The sequence below is a fragment of the Hyperoodon ampullatus genome, assembly GCF_949752795.1.
Source record: "Hyperoodon ampullatus genome assembly, chromosome: 5".
Taxonomy (NCBI): domain Eukaryota; kingdom Metazoa; phylum Chordata; class Mammalia; order Artiodactyla; family Ziphiidae; genus Hyperoodon; species Hyperoodon ampullatus.
In genome coordinates, this window is record NC_136918.1 from 141,037,334 (window position 1) to 141,055,326 (window position 17,993).

The 17,993-nt window shown below is 43.1% G+C and overlaps 1 protein-coding gene across 1 annotated transcript in view; it reads left to right on the top strand.

Annotated features, from left to right (window-relative positions):
* Nucleotides 1-342: 342 nt before the first annotated feature.
* Nucleotides 343-17,993, top strand: part of PCP4 (Purkinje cell protein 4) — a gene marked incomplete at both ends in the record, with an annotated part of 31,590 nt that continues 13,939 nt past the window's right edge. Inside the window, 2 exons of the mRNA XM_079705297.1 lie at nucleotides 343-432; nucleotides 3,126-3,177. Of these exons, the coding sequence (XP_079561423.1) occupies nucleotides 343-432; nucleotides 3,126-3,177 (142 nt within the window). The remainder of the gene's footprint in view (nucleotides 433-3,125; nucleotides 3,178-17,993) is intronic.

Sequence of the window (17,993 nt, forward strand, 5' to 3'; positions counted from 1 at the left end):
TAGATGGGGACCTAGCATTTCCTGATGGTGAAATAGGCGCAAGATAGAAGGAGGGGGTTTTAATGGTGATGCATTTTCTCTTAAGTTATTTTTCTCTGTGGTGCTGTCTTCCTTCCCTCCATGTGGAAATCTCTCCACCTGCTGGGGTGGGGCCTCAGGAGGACATTGGGGGATGCACAGGCTCAGTGGTTCCCAGGGCAACTCTGGAGCCAGTGCTTCTGGGTTGGAGCTCAGGCTTTGCCACCTCCCCGTTGTGTGACCTTGAGCAAGTCCTCTGTGCCAGGGGATACAATGTGTAGAGTGAAGCTGATGAGGACGGTGGTGCTACCTACCTGGTTAGGGATGCCGTCAGAATTCACGGATGCCCAGGACCACTTGGGGAATGTCTGGCTTCAGCAGCTCAACCTCCAGCCTGACTCAGACCCTCTCCAGGTACAGATTCAAGGGAATTTCAGCCACCTCACCTGGTGATAAAAAAAAAAATCACGTGTGATGACTGCTGTAGACCCCAGGAACAGGATAGCTCTTGGATGTTCCCCCACTGCTCTCAGCCTTGCCTTAAAAAGGTCATCAGGGGCTTCCCTGGTGGCGCAGTGGTTGAGAGTCCGCCTGCCAATGCAGGGGACACGGGTTCATGCCCCAGTCCGGGAGGATCCCACATGCCGCGGAGTGGCTGGGCCCGTGAGCCATGGCCGCTGAGCCTGCGTGTCCGGAGCCTGTGCTCCGCGATGGGAGAAGCCACGGCAGTGAGAGGCCCGCGTACCGCAAAAAAAAAAAGGTCGTCAGGTCTCAAAGAATTCTGAAATGAGGTGCTTTCAAAGACTACTTCTTTTTTGTCAGGATAATTTTCTGATCCGAGACACCGTCTCCTTATGTCATCTATCAGCTTCATTTTACTTTCATCATATAAGACCTGACCCAAAACCCCTATCTTAGAAATCCTTAAAAATGAACCCCTCTTTTCCCCTGTGCACACTTCATTTTGGTGTTCTTTAGGTTTCTAAAAGGTGATCTTTTATGGAACAAAGTATTCACAACATTTGAAAAATATCAGTGTTTAAGGTATTTAAAGATAGTGGGGCTGGGCGTGCACCTATTTTGTACTTCTATGCCATTGAATTTGACTTTATTCAACTCTAAAACCCGTCCTTTTATTCCGTGGAATTCACTTTGTTTTCTGAGTCGTCTATGAATTATGTGAGGAAGGATGGAGCGTTTAAACCCTGGAGCGGTTCAGCCCCCAGGGGTGGCTGCTGTGCCTCCAGTTTGATCTTTCACAATGGTGATCAGATTTCCATAGAGCAGTGAACTTACCAGCTTTGTGTTTAAAAAGAGGAGACAGAATAAGCACAGGCAAGAAGAAAGTGGCATTTTTACTTGCAAATCTACTGCAGTTAAGAAAGGTGTAATTTGGTTTAAATCAAGATGATGTGTATTACAGGTTGAGATTTTAGATAATGATGCTATGACATGGGGAGCTAAATGGAGTTTACTGAAGATCAGTTGATGTTTGGCCAGATGCAGCCTTCTTCTTCCGTGGGAACATGGGCAGGTCTGGATTCTGAAAATTCAAGAACTTTCAAGTGAAATATGAAGAAAGAACCCACACTTATCTAGCCTTTCCTTCCACTTCCTGCCAGAGAGTGGTGGTTTTTCTTCTCAGAACGAGGCAGAACACCCCCGTGACCTGGGTGGGAGTTTGAGCTTCTTGTTGACTGAGATGGGGTGTGTGTGTGGCACGTGTGTGTGTGTGTGTGTGTGTGTGCATGAGCGTGCACAGCATGTGTGTGGTGGGGTTGGAAATAAACGGGAGGCTTGGCTTTGCCTCTCTCTCGAGTTATCAAATGTACCAGGTAATAAGCGTACACAGGGATGGTTAATTTTGTTCACATAAGTCTATATCATTCATTCACCATGTTTATTTACACTAATCAGAACTTGAAAGCAAGATTTTCCCAGATGATCCGGCTTCTGTTAATCAAGCATTGGCCGAGGACCTGGGAATTTCTCATGACAACACTGAGCAATATGGGGAACTGATTATTTTTTTTTTTAATATTGTTTTTAGGCTGAAGTCTTGGACCCAAATATAAATTTTAAGAGCACATGTATCCCTGGTGGAAGTCATCTATATTGATTTTCTCCTTGGTCAGTGCCTTGCCTCTCTTTCCATGATCCCATCAGATAGTTACATAATGATGACAATTCCTGAAAGACACTAACCTTGGCAAGGAAGTCCAGTCTCCAGTCATAACTTCCATCCAATTAGCTACATGACCTTGGACAAATCAGGCTCCCTGCCTGGCCTCATTTTCTTCACCTGAAATTTAGAGACTTTACAATCACTTTATTTTTTTTCAACTCGAAGCATATTTTCTGATAATGACCAGAAAATTGGATTAATGAAATACTTCTCTCTCTAAGGACTAGAACAATTCTGAACATGATGTTAATTAAAGACAGTCGCTGGGCAAGCTTCAAGGAAACATGCTTATACGTTTGCATATACAATACAGTGCACATAGCTCCCCAGACCACATATCCAGAGAATCATGCCCAAAGATTCGAGACTAACCATAATATATTCATACTTTTGGTCGACCTGGTAAAATGAAAACACACCGCTGTTATCAACATAAACACGGACACAAAAATAACTCAACAATAGGAGAAACTCTATTGACATAAGATTTTTTAGTTGATTCCAATTTATTTGAAGATGAGGCATTGAACATAGTGATTGGAACAAAACTATAGCAGTGTAATCGTTGACAAAAGGGACAGCTCTGATCTTCTCGCAGCTGGCACAAACTCTTGGCTGTTTTCCTCATATTTTTGATGCTGTTCTGATCCATCAGCAGTCTCCTCTCTGGTTTCCTTGTGACTAGAGAACTGCAGGCATAGAGCAGTGGATCTGGTCCAGTGGGGTGGTGGTCTGTGATGTTCCAGTACATCCTTTCATGGGCTGATCTTTTCCTGGTCTCACGAGCATCACGCTTTAACCATCTGAGCTAAAGTGACATAGAACTTGATATAATGCAAGAGGTATTTGAAACAATAAGAGAGACAAAAATAATCCTGGAAGTGTCTGATAACTATTTCTTTCTTTTCTTTTTTTAATTTAGCGACAAGGAGCTGGGGCAACCAATGGAAAAGACAAGACATCTGGTGAAAATGGTAAGCCCCCATGAATAGTCCAACTACTTACTTTTTTTCCGTCTGTAGCCTTGGGCATTTGGCAGGTGCGGATCATAACTTCCATCCTAATCGGCTACTATATACGTCTGCACTTTGGTTTGGAGTGGAGTTTAGCAACTCAAAGTAAGCACCGTGGTCTGGTTTTACAAAGAAAACTGAGCTAAATGCAGTGATGAGAACACTTTCCCTCCCAAAGGAGGACTCCCATTTTGGGCAACATGATTATAATGCAAATATTGTTCTCTGCTTTCTTCATTAGGGTTGGTGAGAATCATCCGAGTTGTTGTGAGGATAAAATGAGATCAAATGAGAGAAGCGCTTTGAAAACTGTGAAGGGCTCAACTTCACAGGAAATGAGGGTTAAAACTCTCTTTGTTCTCCCTCGTACACAGAGCACGGTGCTGGACCAGGGGAGGTCCTGGATCAGTGTCACTGCAGGGATATTCACCAGGAGATACTAACAATAATAGCAGAGGCCAGAGCATTTGCCTCCTTGATTCCAGTCTCCACCTCAGCCTTAAATTGTAGGAATGATCATTAAATTTTATGGATAGGGAAACAGACTGGGAGCAGAAGAGATGGGATATAGCCAGGAATGGGAAGAGTGTGGACTTGGAAAGAGACAGAGGTGGGAGGAAGCCCAGCTCCCCAGCTTTAGCGGTTGTGATAGAGGGTGACTGGTCATGATAAAAAATCGCCAAGTAAGTGCCGAGGGTTAGTTATGGTTCTGGTGGGGTTAGGTTCTGGGTGTTCCTACTTTTTCTTAGTTACAAAATGAACACACCTCTTACAGAAAACTACTCCTGCTTCCTGCTGGATGGAATTTAGGCTGGTGTTCATCCAATTGTGGATAATGCCAATCTCAAATACCAGCTGTAAAAATTCCTTAGAGCCCTGAAAACAACTTAGGGTCCTCAGTCATGAGTCTGAGTGCGGCCTGAACAAGACTAAGGTACTAGAATCTTTCTCTGTGGTGCACTCATCTGGGGCCTTGCTGACTCAGCTGCCTCTTTGGCACCATCGTACTGGACAGGGTCTGTGTGCTGGTGACCGCTGGGATGAAATGGTTGTTACACTAGTAAGCAGAGGGGTTGGTGCCCAGGAATGTCCTGATCAGACCTGGGGTCTTGGGGAGGGTGGGGGAGGAAATAAATTCTTTCATAAGCCTTTCACGATGCCCATGGCTTTTCTCATCTTCTCTGTGTGGGTTGTGGTGGGGGTGGGTTATTAGCAAGGAGGTCAGGAAGCAGAGAGGAGCAAAATGAGAGCTGCTCAAACAGAGAAGGAAGGACTGCCACACGGGTGCTTCCCGGCTTTCCGGGTTCACAGATTCATATCCATCTCATCATTGGAGTTCACGTCCACGGAATCTGCCAACCTTGGAATCATTGAATTTAGAGTCAAAAGGCTTCTCAGAGATACCCTTGTGCAGCAGTTCTCAAACATTTTCCTCTCACAACTTCTTTCCATTCTTAAAAATTCTTAAAGACCCCTAAGAGCTTCCGTTTTTGTTGACTATATCTATTGGTGGTTCCCACATTAGAAATTAAAATGGAGAAATTGTTAAAGGGTTTAATTATTCATTCATTAAAAATAAAGTGACAAACCTATGATATGTTAACATAAATAACATTTAAAAAATAAAAAGTAATGATATTTTCCAAGACAGAAAAAAAAAATTTAGTGGAAGAGTTTTGTATTTTTGCAAATTGTTTTAATGTCTGGCTTTATGGAAGACAGCTGCTTCTCCATTCAATCTGTTGTAATATCACGTGTTGTGTAGCCTCTAGAAAATTCTATGAGAATTTTCTGTGTGCACCTATGAGTGGATGAGATTTTAAAAAGCTACTAATACCTTAGTACCATTAAAAAATAATTTTGATTTTGTGGGCTCCCTCAAAGGAAGGAAGTGCCCCCAGGGTACCTCATCCACACTTTGAGAACTGCGGCTCTAGGTAACTCCCAGGTCATACAGGAGGAGCCTGCAGTCTGAGATCAAGCAGAGTGGTGACCAAGGCAGGACTAGGTCATTTGTGCTTGATATCTCTGTAGTGCTGTTTTCCCCTGGCATCCACGGGTCCTTCAGGGCAAGTCTACATGCTCTGCTTTGTACCAGCGGGAATTACCAGCCGTTATAGAAGACACTACTTTCTGCTATTCTAAGGCATGAAATTTCCTTCAGATAAAAATTGATCCACTCTAGTGAAAATTGCGTGTGCCTTTTCTGGAGGTATAAAAATTAATAGAAAGAAAAATATTCAAGGTGCTATGGATAAAACTTTTCTTTATGTAATTCTAGATATCAGAGGATATTCATTTTTGAATAGAAAAAGTTAGAGATTATTTGATAGCTATAAAATAAAGGTGCTATATACATTCAAATTGTTATTAACATGTTCTGTCTTAATTTCGGATAAAACTGCTCATGTGTGACATACGTACATGGTATTTTATTATAATATTAAGTTTGTGCTTCTGCCTCTAAAGATGGACAAAGACAAAAGTCGATAACAACCCAACAAAGATTGGGGTAAAGATTTCTAGAAGTGGTCTAAAAGATGTTTTCCTAAAAATCTAAGTCGTGTAATTCCTTATTCTTAAATTCATAATATGAGACTATCATCTTGGAATTTCTGTTTTAATCTAATATTACATTCCATTGAAATTCAGATTATTTGACTCTGTCATCACGGGTATCTAGAGAGACCTTTTATCTAATGTATATTTCCTATTAATACAAATGAAGCTGCCTACACATGTGGAAGGAACAGGGACCCATGAGAGCAGAAATATGAGGCGTAGTCTATCAAAATGTTATGAGGTTGGGATAGTAGTCAATTAATTGTAAAATGAACATCCCTCAATTTTGTTAGTTGACTACAAGCCAAAGTGTTCTTATTTCAAATATTATAAATTTATTTGAGATCTGTAACACAAAGCAATGAAGACTATGGTAGTGAATTATGGATGACTTGAAATTCTAAATTGGATCACAGAAGACACAAGTCAGATACCTTAAAACCCCAGTGGGATCTAAAGTCTTGGGCTCTGCTGAAATTTTATTATATTGGGTATTATCTCAAAAGAGCCATTGGCTGGGGATCTGGATTCTTTTAAGATTTATTTTTGTGTCGTTCCTGTTGTTGCCATGGTATTTATTGTTGTGAAATTTGACATATATCCACCCCGTACTATCCAGAACAACCCTGAAATTGTCCTTATTCTCCAGGACACCCACTTCTGGATACACAACCCAGCAAATCTAGCTGTTCCTCATCTCATCTGCAGCATGAAGACATTTTTTTCCCCAGAAATATTAGAGTTGTATTATGTTTTAATTAAAAAAAAATTCATTAGGATCTTGTTGGTTCAGAGATTTTCATTCCTATATGAACAAACTACCCTTATGATTTGAGTAGTTTAGGCTAAGGACTTAATTTCTTTCTAGATATAATGCCCTACTTGAGTGAAACAACAGTTCAGACCTCCAGTTACAGTTCATCTGCTACATTAAATTCAAACATGTTTATAAATATAGACACTACCATCTGAATCTAGATTATTCACCAGTAGTCACCAGCTTGGACACAATCAAAAGATTTTTTTGTAAGACAATAATTTCACTGGGTCTCTTGATTTATATCTTGATAGTCATCTTTCAGAGAGACTCTGAGGGTTAAATTCCTTTATTGAACTACAAAAATAGGAAAATACTGGAAGTAGAGCAGCTGCTGGGAGACTTCCAATCCGAAGGAAAGATTATAAGTAATAAACTTCTGATGGAGCTTACTTTCAGAGCTTGGAGGCTTACCGAAGCTAAATTGAATTTCTAAAACTGGAATGGATTTCTTTTGACTTAGTGAACTGTGATATATTTGTTTCCAAAAGTCTGTCTTTGGAGGTGAGAGGCATGTGGACATACCTGAGTTTGATAAGAGAATCCCATCCCCCCCAATCCAGGCTGTAGGTAAATGCCCAGAAGGAAGGTACCGTTCTGAAATACCATGGGGCTCACCGTCATTGAAGTTTCTCGCTTTTTTTTTTTTTTTTTGTGGTACATGGGCCTCTCACTGTTGTGGCCTTAGCCAAGCAAAAACTCAGCACCACTTGAACAGGTGCTTCTTCTTTGGAAAAGAGGTCATGGCTTGAGAAATTTCTAGTAGGTGTGGGATTATGCTAGGAGCACCTAAGATTTAGTTTGCTTTGATATGATTATACAATGACTAACAATGAATACGATCAAATGTTGTTGTACTGGGTACTCTCCTCTCCTTGTTTTGAATAAAACTAAAAATCATAGACATTTAAGTTTATCTCACCTTTGGATTTGAGGGAACACACACACACACAGAGTAATTTTGTTTTTTTGCTATCAAGTAAGTAGAGAGAGAAATTGATTGAGAAGGACCTGCATTCATAGGCAAATAGATACATTAGCATTTATCTGAGCCTGATTCTTCAAATAAGAAATAAAATTCAAATATTTATTCCCAAAGCACTTTACACACTGCCCACCCCATTTCCCCCTTGGCTCCAGAGCACCCAAAAGACACCCCATTTTTTTCCTGTGGTATTCTTGATGACCTTTCTATGCCTACACATCAATTTGGTCAGATTGTCTGGGGTACATTTAGTCTATCACCTCTCCCTGGTTTGTGGAAGTGTGTGGGGCAAGGTCTGTGTGCAAGGATGGAAGATCAGTTTGGAGTAGAAAGGGACTGCTTTGGGGCCGGGAACAGAAGGGGACTTACTGTGTGTTTACTACCGCATCCAAGAGAGAGGGTCAGTTCTGGCAGGAGGTGCTGCCGGGCTGGTCTGGTTCCTGGGTCCAGGGAGGTTAGGATAGAAGACAAGGGGGGAAATGCAATTTCCAGAAAGGCCATGGAGGGATCATCTCCTGTAATGCCTGCGGTGGACACATGACTCTTCTGCTTCAAATACCAGATGGGATAAATCAGAGTCTGAGGCTGGCTGGAGAGAATTTGGATGCGTGTCGGTTCTGCAGGTTGCTGTGTGCAGGGGTCTGGAAGCCAGGGGGGCTGTGAAGCTCTCCTCCACCCTGAGGATGTAATATGCCAATTCTGCATGAATCTCAATACGAGTTTAGGTGGAAACTTACCGCGCTGAGCCTCTAAGCCCCTTCAAACGGGGAAAATGATAACCTCGAATGTTGAGCTGCCACGGGTCTCAGAAATGTGCAGGTTAAACTTTCAGAGACTGCATCTGGCTGTGGGAAAAGCACCCCCCTAAAGTAATCAATCACTAAGGTGTGCAACGATTCCCAGGCCAAGAAGCTCTAAATCGGTTTCCCGTTAGAGAGCTAAAACCTGCATGAAGTCTCAAATTCACCTGGACTGATGTATTGTGTGTGCTGCCCTGAACCCCAAGTCACACAGAGCTTTCAAAGTAAAAAATCAAACGGCTCTGGTCTCTGTCGGGGGTCGCTTGGCCCTTTCTCCCCTTCTTTTTCTGCATTTGAAGTAACCAGAAAAAAGAATTCAAAATAAGAATGGATGAAATACGAACACGGCTTCCAAATACTATTAGCAGGACGTGCCCTTTGTGCTATTGGCTCTGAACTCTCTAAAGAAGCTCTGTTCCAGAAGGAAGATATGGATACACATGTTTGCTTCTCATATTGATCCAGATGGGGAAGGAATGAAATTGGAATTGCTTATGAAGCCTGGCTTTTAATCAGGGTGTCCACACACACCTGGTCAATGGGTAATATCGGTCAACAAGTGAATCGATTCTTTGTGAAGGTTATTTTAGGGATTAGTGCTGACAGGGAATTTATTACTGCAAATCTTAGTTACAAGGGTGATTTCCCCCCTTCAGGCTGAGCGTTATAATAACGTCAATGCGCTAGTAATACCTTGGATAAATACGATGCTTCTAATTCACTGTCTTTGGAGTAAACATGCTTGAAGTATTGTTAATAGATGTGGAGCTTTTTACCTGCTCTTGGTTATAATTCTCTATGTCTGTAGGCATTTGCATAGTTTAAAATGCTCTCACACACAACCGATTCCGTGGCCAACTTGGGAGGTGGGTAGGGGAGGTGATGTCAGGCCAAGTTCCTTGAGAAGTCAGGTGATAGGCCCCAAGGTCACATAAATCACAGGAAAGACAGCAGGTCATCTGGCCTGCCATCTAAACATGCCAGCTTGTCCCCACGTTCGCTCTCTCCTGAGTTCTCCTTGACGGGGAGTCTTGGATGTAAACTGGCCACTGGGGTGGGCTGTGGTCTGAGCCCATAGAACTGAAGAAAGTTAACAGACTTACACCTTGGCCAGGCTGGAAACCATAGTCTCATCAGCACCATCATTTCATCAATTAAGTTAACTTTTCTCTGGCAAAGAAGTGTGATCACAGACTAATTACAGGGACAGCCCTGCTAATTTTCAGAACTAAAAAAACTGAAGCAATATTCTAATTTGTAGGCTTATCTTTATTTCCTCTTCCTTTCCCTCCTCTCTTCCTGTCTTTTTGAGATTATATGTTAGACAGCTTTAGACCAACTGAAGATAGAATTTTGTATCATGTGGAGAAGGCCCATATGCTTTAGCAAAAATAATGAAGTTATAAATTATGCTAAAAGAATTGCCACTCAAGATCTTTTTAAGCCTATGAAGTAGCTTGTACCAGGAAAATGATGATCTGTCTATCCTTTGCCCCAATCAGGAGATAGGAATATTTCCTATTCTGCTTATCAATTATTTGTATGGACGTAATACGTCTCAAGTGCTTGAATATGTTTTGCTCTTTTAAGTAGGTGATACATTCATAATTTTATTTATAGAATTAGTTTGCACAGCAAACAGCTTTTCAGAAGAGAGAAACAGCTAGAATTTCAGCCTGAGCTACATTTCAGCCTGAGCTAAGATGGTTGAAATTTGTAGGGTTCCTATCAGTGGGTGTATCTGTGATTACAAAGGCATGTAGAAATCCTTTTGAGCAACAAAGTGAGCTGAATTGTCTTCAGAGACTGGACCTCCTCTTAGGCTGGACCTGCTGTCTTATCTGAGTTGTGCAGGAAAAGGAAATCTCCGTGTCTCTGTGATCATCTCCTGGCATCCTTAGAGCAACCACAGAACTCACTCAGACCCAAGGGCAGAAGTCTCCCTGGGTCTCATCAGAAAGTTCTCTGCCAGCGATTCTAGAACGTCATTGTGGTGTGAGCACCGGGGGACTGTTGTGTGTTTCTATAAAATCCATGCAACATGATTGACTGGTTTTGTCCAACATTCTTAATCAGTAACGAGTTGGAGTTTCCAATCAATCCTAATTAATTGCCACGATTTGGCTCTGAATTCAGATGATTCAGTCAAGAAATGCTGCTATTTCACTCCAAGTACAATTTTTATTCTCTCCTAAGTGGGCCCCTCGTGCTCAGGAAGTGACCACTTTTCACTAACTTTGGCAAGCTGAGAACAGACTGGCTCTGAGTCCTCTTTTAAAAATTTTTTAAATTGAAGTATAACTACTCTAAAATGTTATATAAGTTACAGGTGTACAATAGCAATGGACATTTTTAAAGGTTATACTCCATTTATAGTTATTAGAAAATATTGGCTGTATTCCCTGTGTTGTACAGTATACCCTTGTAGCTTTTTTTACACCTAGTAGTTTGAACCTCTTACTCCCCTATCCCTATATTACCCCTCCCCCCTTCCTCTCCCCACTGGTTACTAGTTTGTTCTCTATATCTGTGACTTCTTTTTTGTTACATTTGCTAGTTTGTTGTATTTTTTAGATTCCATGTATAAGTGGTATCATAGAGTGTTTATTTGTCTTTCTCTGTCTGACTCATTTCACTCAGCATAACGCCCTCCAAGTCCATCCCTGTTGCTGCAAATGGCAAAATTTCATTCTTTTTTATGGCTGAATAGTATTCCAGTGTGTGTGTGTGTGTGTGTGTGTGTGTGTATCTCACATCTTCTTTATCTGGAATCCTCTTTTTAAGAGTGACTTCAAAATGTGATAGTGGGTTTAGCTGGCCCTGCACTAAAAGCTAGTCTAGCAGACCAGCTGCATCAATGTGGCTTTGCCTCACAGAGGGCAGGTGCTTCCCACTTTGGGGGGAGACAGGAGAACAAAGGCCGTGGATCACCACACAGTGGAGTTTGTCTCGAGGTTGGCATGGCGTCACCCAGCCACAGACTCTAGAAGACAAACCCCTATAAGCTCATCTTTAGCTCTTCTCTGATTGATGCCTCTTTACAACTTTGGCTCTCTGCAAAGGACAGGGATGGCTGTATCAGTTGTAGGGTTCAGGGAGTATTGAAAGCATGGGCTCCTTCTTAAAAATTATTAAGCAGATCATTCAGTCAAGCCCTGGCTCTTCTGAGTGAGGGTCCCTGCACATATTGCCTGCCATGCAGCCGGCCTGAGGGGTGCCACATACAAACTCCTTTTTAAAAACAGTTCAATATGTATCATTCATTTCACAATACGTTTTTTCCCAGCACTTTCTAAATTGCTACCCTGGTTTAAGGACAGCAGATAGATAATGGGAACTTTTTAGTAGGAAAACTGATTTGCATCTAATTAATTTTCCAAGTCAGGGGTGTAAAACTTCCCTTCTCTTTATATGTTTCCTTACCTTTTAATGACCTTGGCGAATATTCCTGGATCACTTTGTATATTGGTTGTGACTCTGTATGATTTCTGGTTTGGGTTCTGACTTTGAAGAGGATTAGAGATGGCTACAGAGTCTTCGGCTGGTGGAGGGGGAGTTCTAAATCCCCTCCTCTTGCTTTGGGGCAGCTGGGACTCCTCAGGCCAATAGCACACAGCAGAGGGGAGGCCTGCGAGTTTCCAGGCTGGGACCTCAGGAAACTGGCAGCTTCTGCTTTTTCTCTCTGGGAATGTTTGCTGTGGGAGAAGCCAGTTGCCACTTAAGAAGTCCTGCTACCTAAAACCATCATGCTGTGAGGAAGCCCAGCTAGCTCGTGGGTCAGCCATTTGGAGAGATGTCCACTCAGCCAGTGGCTGTGTCAGCTCTCCCCACCCGGCTGGCAGATGTGTGGGTGAAGGTCCTAGGGCGACCCCAGCCCCAGGGCCTTCTGGCTGAAACTGTGTGGGAGTCTCCGTCCAAGAGGAGCTCAGCTGAGCTTGCCAACCCACAGAACTGGGGGGAAAGAATACTCAGGTCTTGTGCCTAAGCTGCTAATTTGGAGTGATTCATTCCCCAGGAATAGTTAACTGGGACACACGTAACCCGTTCATCTTTGCTAACCCATTGGTTGCTTCTTCACTTACTCCGCCCTCCTTCAAGTATATCCTGGATCATTTTCTTTGCTGGTTAGTATAGCATCCCTTCAGGATGCAGAACTTTGGGTCCTTAATAACCAGAAAAGGGATGCTGCAAAACACTCTGGATTCTAGCTTGGTTTTGCTCATTCATTCATTCATCCATTTATTCAGGAAATATTTGCTAAGCACCTAATATATGTTGGAGATGGTACTCAGAGCTGGGGATGCAATACTTTAGAAAAGCAACTCTGGGAGAGTGAGGTCGGATGTCTTTAGTAACGAAAGTATCAGTCATGGTCCTGGGAGGAACTAGAGGGCGCCTTTCATGTGAGTAATTCGAGGGGAGTTAACTACCAAGGGACCATGTGCAAAGGTGTGTGCAGGGTTTAGGGAAACCCACAGAGGACAGCGTAGCACCTCAGACTAGAAACCGCAGGGCCTGCAGGGAGGCCACAGAATCCAGAGAGGGTGCTGTGTGCAGAAACAGCCTGTGGTCTTCTGAAGGACATAGCTAAGCCTCGGGCAATTTTGGAAACTTCTAGGGTTGCCAGACTCAGCAAATAAAAATACAGAATGCCCAGTTAAATTTCAATGTCAGATAAGCAAAAAAAAGCATAAGTGTATCCCATGGAATATTTGGAGCATACTTACACTAAACTTTTTTTTGTTGTTGTTTATCTGAAATTCAAATTGGACTGAACAGTCTGTATTGTATCTGACAACCCTAGCAGGGAAGGAGGCAAGGGAATAAATACCCAGATCTCATTCTCTCTGTCTTCTGATGGCCTCTAGGACCACTCTTGGGATGAATCCAACCAAAGCCACAACGCAATGGTTAGGGAAAGGATGGAGGGTGAATCAGGAGGGGCGAGAGGTGAGGATTGCCTTGCATCTTACCCTGCCCTTCTCCGACTGGGCTGGGGGCCGGGTCCCCCGTGCCCCTCTCAGTCTTCCCTAATTAAAAATGTAGCCTGTTATACCGTAAGTGATTGCAGCTTTACAAAGACAGAGCAGGAGTGATTTTTGTACCCAAATTCTGGATTGGTTTCAGGAAAAAAAAAAAAAAAAAGGAAAGAAAAAAAAAGCAGTCCATCAATATCATCCTTTTATTTTAACTGCGGTGGTGTTGGTTGGCTTAATAATTTTAAAAGAAGGAAAACTGTCAGACCTTTTGGGAAAGATGACATAGTTGACATTCTTAGAGCAATTAGGCTGTCCCTGTAAAGGTTAGTGTGTGTTCACGCAGTCAGTTTTAGCCTCCCAGCTCAACTCGGGTGTCATTCAACGGTCAAGGGAGGTGGCCAGAGATGGGGGGTGCTTACTGGGAATGCAGCCAGGACGGGGGTGAGGCTGGATGCATCTCAGTCCAGTCTCAAGAGAAACCCTGATGGAGACAGGCCAGCCAGGAAAGGGGGTGGGGGGAAGAGCAGGCCTGCTTCCCCCCTGAAGTCAGGGTTATTGGGGCAGTAGGGAGAGGACAGCAGCTCACAGCCTCCTGGGGTTTGGGGCCACCAGGGCCCAAACAGGGATGGGGCATGGCCAGGCCCCCTCCAGTGAACTGGGGCTGGAAGCCACACCAGTTTCCAGAAAAACTGCTTTCAGTGTGCGTGTGGGATCTACTGTGTCTGTGGATAACTCAGCCAGCCGCCCTGGCCACCAGAAAGGTTGGAGAAGGGGGGCTGCCAGGACTCCAGGTGTCCCCCGGGAGACCTGGACAAACTGCTGTCTGGCCTGGGGCAGGAGTATTGATCTGGGATGGACAGCACCGTGCTCCCCCAGCCAGCGTTGCAGATCAGAGATGCTAAACTTTGCCTTCACTGTCCTGGGGAGGCCTCAAAGAGCAGATTTGCTTTCATTTTGGTCTCTCTTTGATTCCTGGGTCCCAGAACTTTGAATTGAACTTCAAACTTGTGACTGTGAGATCAGCGGCTTAAAAGACTCTGAGAAATGACCATCTCTTTCTTTTAATTAAGTACAAACCAGAACCCAAATCTTCATCCCTTCCCTGCCCCACACAACCAGGGAGATTGTTCTTTCGGGCACCACGGTGAAGATATTTCCCAAAGAAATGAGGATTTGAGCCCCTTTGATATAAGCCAGACTTTGAAACTTCAAGAGGGAAGAAGATTAACCAATACTGTGGGATCATTGAATTTAAAAGATAATTATTTATAGACTTCACTTTTTCCAGCATTAAGGTGAAGGAATATTTATTATTATTATTTACAGAAATTGCCACTTTTGAGTGAGAAGGCCAGCTATTTGCATACTACTAGATTTAATTTAATAAGACATTAAAAATATATTTTTCTTGAAGATTACCCCCTTTCTCTCAAAAAGCGAACTAAAGAATAGATGCTTCTTATCAACCCTCTGGGATGCTTTTGGGTTCTTGCTACAGCTATCCTGTTCCAGCTTCCACTTTCCTTCTTCCTGTTGGGATCTGGAATTGAGTCGACCAATGATCAGCTGAAATATGTACGTATTCGACAGAACCAGACCTGGGGGGCCGCAGGGGAAGGATGGGAAATGGGCAGATGACGAGATGGGCTTCCTCAAAGTATTTATGAGAACACTCCTTCCAGGAACTTATGATTATGCGAAATGAAAGCTTGCTGCTATTTTTGTGCTTGGCAAGTGGCTTCTTCAGTCTTTCCAAAGCACATTCTTTTCTCTCTACCCTTCCCCCGTCCCAGACCCTGAAGATAATTGAAAAATTGAACAGCACTCTGGCATTCATTTAGAAAGTAAAATCTCCTCGGATGTCAGAGCGCTGCTTTCGTGGCTTTGGTGCTGATGCGAGAGAAGTCACTCTCCCTTTAGACTCGTCCAATCACAATCAGCTCACAGAGCGAAGCATCCTACATGGCAGGGCCCATTTCCCACAGCACAGTGATCACGAATTGTGCTCATCGCAGTGAGATGAGGCTTCTCCTCTCTGGCCTTTCTTAGGCTTTGGGGTTTCAGAGTTTCAAAGCAAACCGGAACCTCTTGGCAGTTTGAATTGATGTGCACTCACCAAAATTCAAATTCCCACCAGCCCATAAAGATCTTGTTTTTATAGTGAGCTTTAAAGGTGGGCTGGGTCATCAGACACAGCCCATGGCGATGCCTGTTGTAGATGACAGTGCATTTTCTGGCCGCCAAAAGTGCTCTAAATGTTCCTCCCAGGTAGTCGTGCTCAGTAATTGTTTCCTAGGAATTTCAAAAGGAATAGAGAAATGTTTAGCATCAAATTTTTGCTGGGTCTATCCATGGAAGAGCTGACACCACACCTGCCTCCTCTGCAGGGCTTTTCCCATTTCAGTCGATTGCTTTTAAGGTTGTTTACTTTTTAGCCATTCCCCTGATTGCAGAGCTTCTGAGCCTGCTCGGCTGCATGGTCTGGCCTGAAAACCCCTTCTGAGTCTCAGTTTTCTTGTGAAGGGGGTGGGGGAAGGGTGAATCCCCAAAGTTTCTGGTCCCTGCCATTCTATGGTTTGGCCATTTGCTGGTGGCTCACTCACAGTAAATCATTTCACTTTTTTGGTTCCCATGTCCTCTTTGTGGGATGATGTTCGCTTTGGACTCTTGTCTAATTTGGCTACTTTTTGATTTTGGCTACTTTCTCTTTTCTGTACACATCGAGGGAATGTTGCCAGTGAGTCCAAAGAAGAAATGAGATGCTATTTCTTGGTGGAAGCAGCAGAGGGGAAAGAAAGTCCAGTGGACAGAATCTGAATCGGATTGTCACTGGCTGTGAACATGTGATAACTAACCTTAACTATTTCAAAAAAATGGGTGAGAATGGAAAAATACGGCCTTTTATCTGGACAAACTGCATTTCCGCACATGGCTTATTTCCGTGGATGTTTCTGTGGTGTTCATTCAGGTTGACAACAAGGCTGCCCGGCTGGGGACCAGCCTCCAGGTGAGGACAGGCATAGACAACAAGAGTCCATGCATGAAAGGGACACAAAGAGATGGGTGGCCTCCTAGGGCGAAAATGGGCACACCTGTGCACATAAAGAGGCTGCTGTCGGTGCTCCCTTAACCCCTAAAATTAAATTGTTACTGTGATTTTGCAGCCAGAAGGTATTCCGATTTTCTTTTGAAACTATATGACCATTTCCCTTGTGGGCCCAGGCAATGCCACCAGGTGCCCTGCATCATTGGAATGGTATGTGTGGTTGTCAGCAGGGTACCCTCCCCAGCCCCAATTCAATGGCAATTGAATATTGAGTTGCAGCTACTTCTGGAAAATGTCTCACTTGCATTTTCTATCAATCCAGCCCATTGACATCTTAAATGACAGCAAGGCGTGGAGGAGCGGCACTATAATTTTGAAATCATGAGCTAGATTAGCATAGGGAAGGCGAGCGTAGGGTCTTTGAAGACGTTGTGAGCGAGCTGCAGATAAGATGTTCTGTCTTTTTCTGTTCACACACCTCAAAGGTGAACAAAACAAAACAAAAATCTTGCCAATTACATATCTGGTCTGGAAGCAGCCTGCTAGGTTGCCCTGGCCATTCACAGCTGGCAAGATAGAAGTCCCTGCTGTGTAGTTTTTTCAGTTCAGCTTAAAATGACTTTAGTGAAAGGTCAGATGCTATGGCTCTGGGAGCACTTTGTTCTCGAACAGACTAATGTTAGACTTTTTCTCCCCCTAGCATTCTATCTAAATTGGTTTCTCTCATCAGTTTCTTGTCATCAGCCTCTACTTAATGCTCCCTTGAGCTGCTGCCACCAAAAATGGATATTTTTTCACTGCTTCCATTTTTAATCTAGACAGTAATGTTTCTACTACCTCCGTTGATAATTAGAATGCTTCAAGGGACAATATTTTCATGCTGGTCCTTTGAAAAATTAAGTGTTATTAAAAATTTATTTCAAAATTAAATACTTTTTGATTACGTTGCCTGACACTGGAAATTGTTTTCTTTTTGGAATTTTTGTAAGAAAAATATTTTGCTTTATTTTTAGTCTGTAAGGACTTCTGGATGGGGGAGGGGCCAGATGGTCTCTGTACAAAGTTCAAGGCCTTGCTTTCCTGTCACAGGGTCACATAAAGCCCTGGTTAAGCAGGGCTCATGGGACCGAGCACAGCCCACATCTGGATTCTTCCCAGATGTTCCTCACCTGAACCAGTAGAGAGGACTCTGGAGCTTTAGCACATTTCCACTTACCTGGGAAAGCACTTCTTATTCATTTCTTCTTGGGATTACTCGTCAGAATATTATTATTAAATAATGCGTAAAACTAAAACCCAAACTCTACTGTGAGCTAGTCCTCCCAAATCTGAGACGCTCTGTGTGATTGAGCTACCTCGCCCAGAAATCACATTACTTTATTCTTCCTCAGGTGTTTGATTTTATTCTCCTTTTACAAATATGTGAACCCATCTTCCTGGTAAGTAGAATAACAAAGCCCAAAGCTTAAAATGACTCACGTCTAAAAATCTCTTTCCAACAAATCAGCAAGCACTTGCTCATGGGCTCTTAAGATAGTGTCACTTAAAAAAAGCAAACAGAAGTGATGTGTTTTTGCCTGAAAACTAC